Below are 3,161 nucleotides of genomic sequence, written 5' to 3' on the forward strand. Positions count from 1 at the left end.
TCTGTACCTGCCCGTTTGTGACGGTGTCTGGTTAGGAAAGTTTGTAAATGTTAAGAAAGTTTTTATTGGGAAAGTTTGTAAATGTTAAGAAAGTTTTTATTGGGAGGGTGAAAAAAATCAACGTGAGGATATGATGATGGAAGGAGAGACCAAATTAAACCAAACAAAAATAAACCAGACGAAAATAAACCTGACGAAAATAAACCGTGGACGCAATCCTACCAACTCAGTCATTAGGAGTAGAGATTCGCTGTCAAAAAAAAAGATCCCACCCCGCCTCCTTAAATAGAATTCTTTCAATTTATATATGTTATCATTAAGTTCCTTGGTATCAAGGAGTCATCATTGGAATTAATAAACAAAGGAAGGAAGGAAATGATTGAGACAAAGAAATAAGGAAGACTTGCCAGGAAAAAGGAAATGAATAATGAAGGAAAGGTAGCGCTTCGTGGATTCAGAAATAAGGAAAGGAATAACGAAGGAAAGGAGCGCTTCGTGGATTCATCGCATCCTATACTGGTGGGGCTGGAAATAGGGAAATCTTACTACTATTAAACAAGCAAACATGTTCCCCTGGCGAACGAAAACTCTGCCATCCTAATCCCACGTTCGCACAGCTACAAGAAAAAAAAAGTAACGACAAACCGGAAAGATCCGCAATCACGCCCGTGCCCTTCGTCCAACCTTCCCCAAACCTCGCGTTCTTCCTCTCCCCATCGAGCGCCGCCGCCCCCGTCGCGTCTACGATCTCTCCCACAGGCACGACTCGCTGCCCTCCCCTGGTCGCTGCAACTCGCACCTCACCTCAATCGCCACCAGCCTCCCCCTCCACTACATCGCCTCGACCTCCAACGCCCGATGCTCGCCCTCCACTAGATCGGCGCTGCCCGATGTGTGGGATGCGAGAGTCCGGCTGCAGCTGCGTGGCCACGACACGGCTCGCACGGCGCGTATGCAGCAGCTCGCAAACAGCAGCGGCTCGACAGGAGCGGCGATGGGCTGCAGGGCTGCGGCGATGGCGGTCGTCCGGCATATGGAGCGGCTCTAACAGGCAGGCTGCTGAGCGCGAGTAGGGCTTGGCAGAGCGCATAAGTCCAGCGCATCATGGCCGGGCCAGCGGGGCAACGATGTACGCGGAGGTGGTGGTTCATCGATGTGCGTACGTATCCTTACAAGATCAACGGGATAGGATGCTGTGGTAACTTCATTGATGCAAATCTAAATTTTCAAAACACGTCAACAAAAATTGTGTGATACAGCATGATGTTCTTCCTGTTCTACAGGTTCATTCTAATGATTCTTATTTGCGTTCGGTAACAGGATTGTTCTCTCCAGCTGTTCGATTTGCACATGCGACAATCGAAGTGTGCCTATGTTTGGCCGGCCCTGGCTGCCCGGTTCACAGATATACAGGTCGAATTCTTCGTTCTTTATTATAGACCGTTTCATGTGCTTTGACTCGTGTCTGGGTCGGCGCATCTATTATTTTCGGTCGCAAATGTGCGCTAGCTCATGCCTCTCTTGGGTGATATAATTTTGTTGGGGTTTCTCATAAACTGCAGTGCATGTGTTATGCAGATGAACAAAAACCATTCAGGTTCTGCATCCACCCATCAGGTTCTCTATTATACTGCAGGAGGAAATCCTTTCTTAATTCTTATTGACCCTTCAAGCGGGAGGCTTTTAGAGGCAGCTTTCGTGCTTTTCCTTTCCGCTGGAACTGCATGCAGAGTCTGAGTTCATGGAGTGCCTTTGGCCTTTAGAAAGAAGAAGAATAAATGTTTCGCCGTTGATCTTTCTTATGTTCCTAGGTGCATTGTTTTAGGTTATGCCCTCATATGCAGAGATGGAAAATCACACATTTTGCATCCAGCTTTCAATGGGAATAAATTGAATTTTGTTTCGAAGCTTGCCGATGAATCAAGAATATATCTTCGAAAGCTGCTTGTTTGTTGCAAGAAAAAAGAGATCTGATTTAAGCATCATTGTACTTCAAAACCTACACAGTATTTATTTCTGCATTCATTTGAAGATGAGAATATACTGAGTTCAATTTCGAGTGTCGATCCATTGTTTTTCTGCAGGTAAGTATTATTTTTTATTTCCTAAAAAGGATTTGAATATCATTTGATCTGTTATTGATTGAGGATCAGCATCTTGTACAGTATGATTTTATTGTTTCTCCTTTTTTTAGCTCAGTCCTAAAATGTACACTATGATTTTATGGAGTGCATTATGCCAATGGATTACTGCATTTTTATGTTAGTTTTTAGACTATTTGAATGTAAGGACTATACAGAATCTCTTTGACAATCTACTGCAAATCATTTTCTGCACAGAAAATTCAGTACATGCTTCTATGAATATCTGCAATACAATATTTGTTCTTATATGTTGGCCTGCCGATGGGTATTGGCAGCCTTGCATGCATGTTTTTAAAATACTTAATCCAAGCGCCACTTCTGTAGTAAATAAGCTGAACTTTTATTTAAATAACTAAATGTTGGTTTGCCGAAGTTTTCTTGTGACTGAATTATGGAACTTCCATTGTGCAGTTTTTACATATGGTCATGCAGTCATTTTGGCTATTTATGTAACAATACATTGTCCAGTTTGCAAGACGTTCTGTCTATAGGTTCTTCTGTACTTATCTTGTGTTTAACAGGTTTGACTATTGTTCCTCTACTATACAACTTCATCTTTTAGTATCGACCAATACTTCATAGTTAGTACATGGTTCTTCAATACTGTGGTAACAATTGAGGGGAATATTATGATTCTCTAGGCTTTATGTTATCTTACCATACTATCCAATAAAAATGATTCTCTTCTTCAATACCTGTCTAACCACCTCTGATATGTTATTTGTTGGCTAGCCTGTACTCTTTCACAGAGAGGTGTCGAGTTGTGATGCAAGGTTTTGCCATGTTGATTAAAAGATATCGACATCGAAGACTATATACTCGGATCGCATGGCATGTTTAGGAACCATGGCTCTACTACTACTACACATCCACTTGCCATTGTAGTCATCAACTGAAATTTAGTCAAAATCGATATTTGTAAGTTGAAAATTTCTTTTTGGCGGGCTAAAAGGACAGAAGTTTTGAGTGGGAAGAGATTGTTGTTATTTAAGGCCAATTATTGTTGTTGAGTCACTT

At 42.0% G+C, this 3,161-nt stretch overlaps 1 protein-coding gene across 5 annotated transcripts; it reads left to right on the plus strand.

The window, feature by feature from the left end:
* Nucleotides 1-572: 572 nt before the first annotated feature.
* On the plus strand, nucleotides 573-1,910 carry LOC123191296 (uncharacterized). Of its 5 annotated transcripts, none has more exons than XR_006496787.1 (3): nucleotides 605-1,159; nucleotides 1,321-1,413; nucleotides 1,579-1,910. XR_006496787.1 is itself a non-coding variant. In XM_044604100.1 (3 exons), the coding sequence occupies exons 1-3, from the start codon at nucleotides 1,105-1,107 to the stop codon at nucleotides 1,735-1,737; spliced, it is 303 nt and encodes a 100-aa protein (XP_044460035.1). In that variant the 5' UTR covers nucleotides 606-1,104; the 3' UTR covers nucleotides 1,738-1,910. The 5 variants fall into 5 exon arrangements, 1 of the variants encoding a protein (XP_044460035.1); XM_044604100.1 differs by having other exon boundaries at nucleotides 606-1,155; XR_006496786.1 differs by having other exon boundaries at nucleotides 608-1,198.
* Nucleotides 1,911-3,161: the final 1,251 nt, after the last annotated feature.

This window comes from Triticum aestivum, chromosome 1A, assembly GCF_018294505.1.
Source record: "Triticum aestivum cultivar Chinese Spring chromosome 1A, IWGSC CS RefSeq v2.1, whole genome shotgun sequence".
Taxonomy (NCBI): domain Eukaryota; kingdom Viridiplantae; phylum Streptophyta; class Magnoliopsida; order Poales; family Poaceae; genus Triticum; species Triticum aestivum.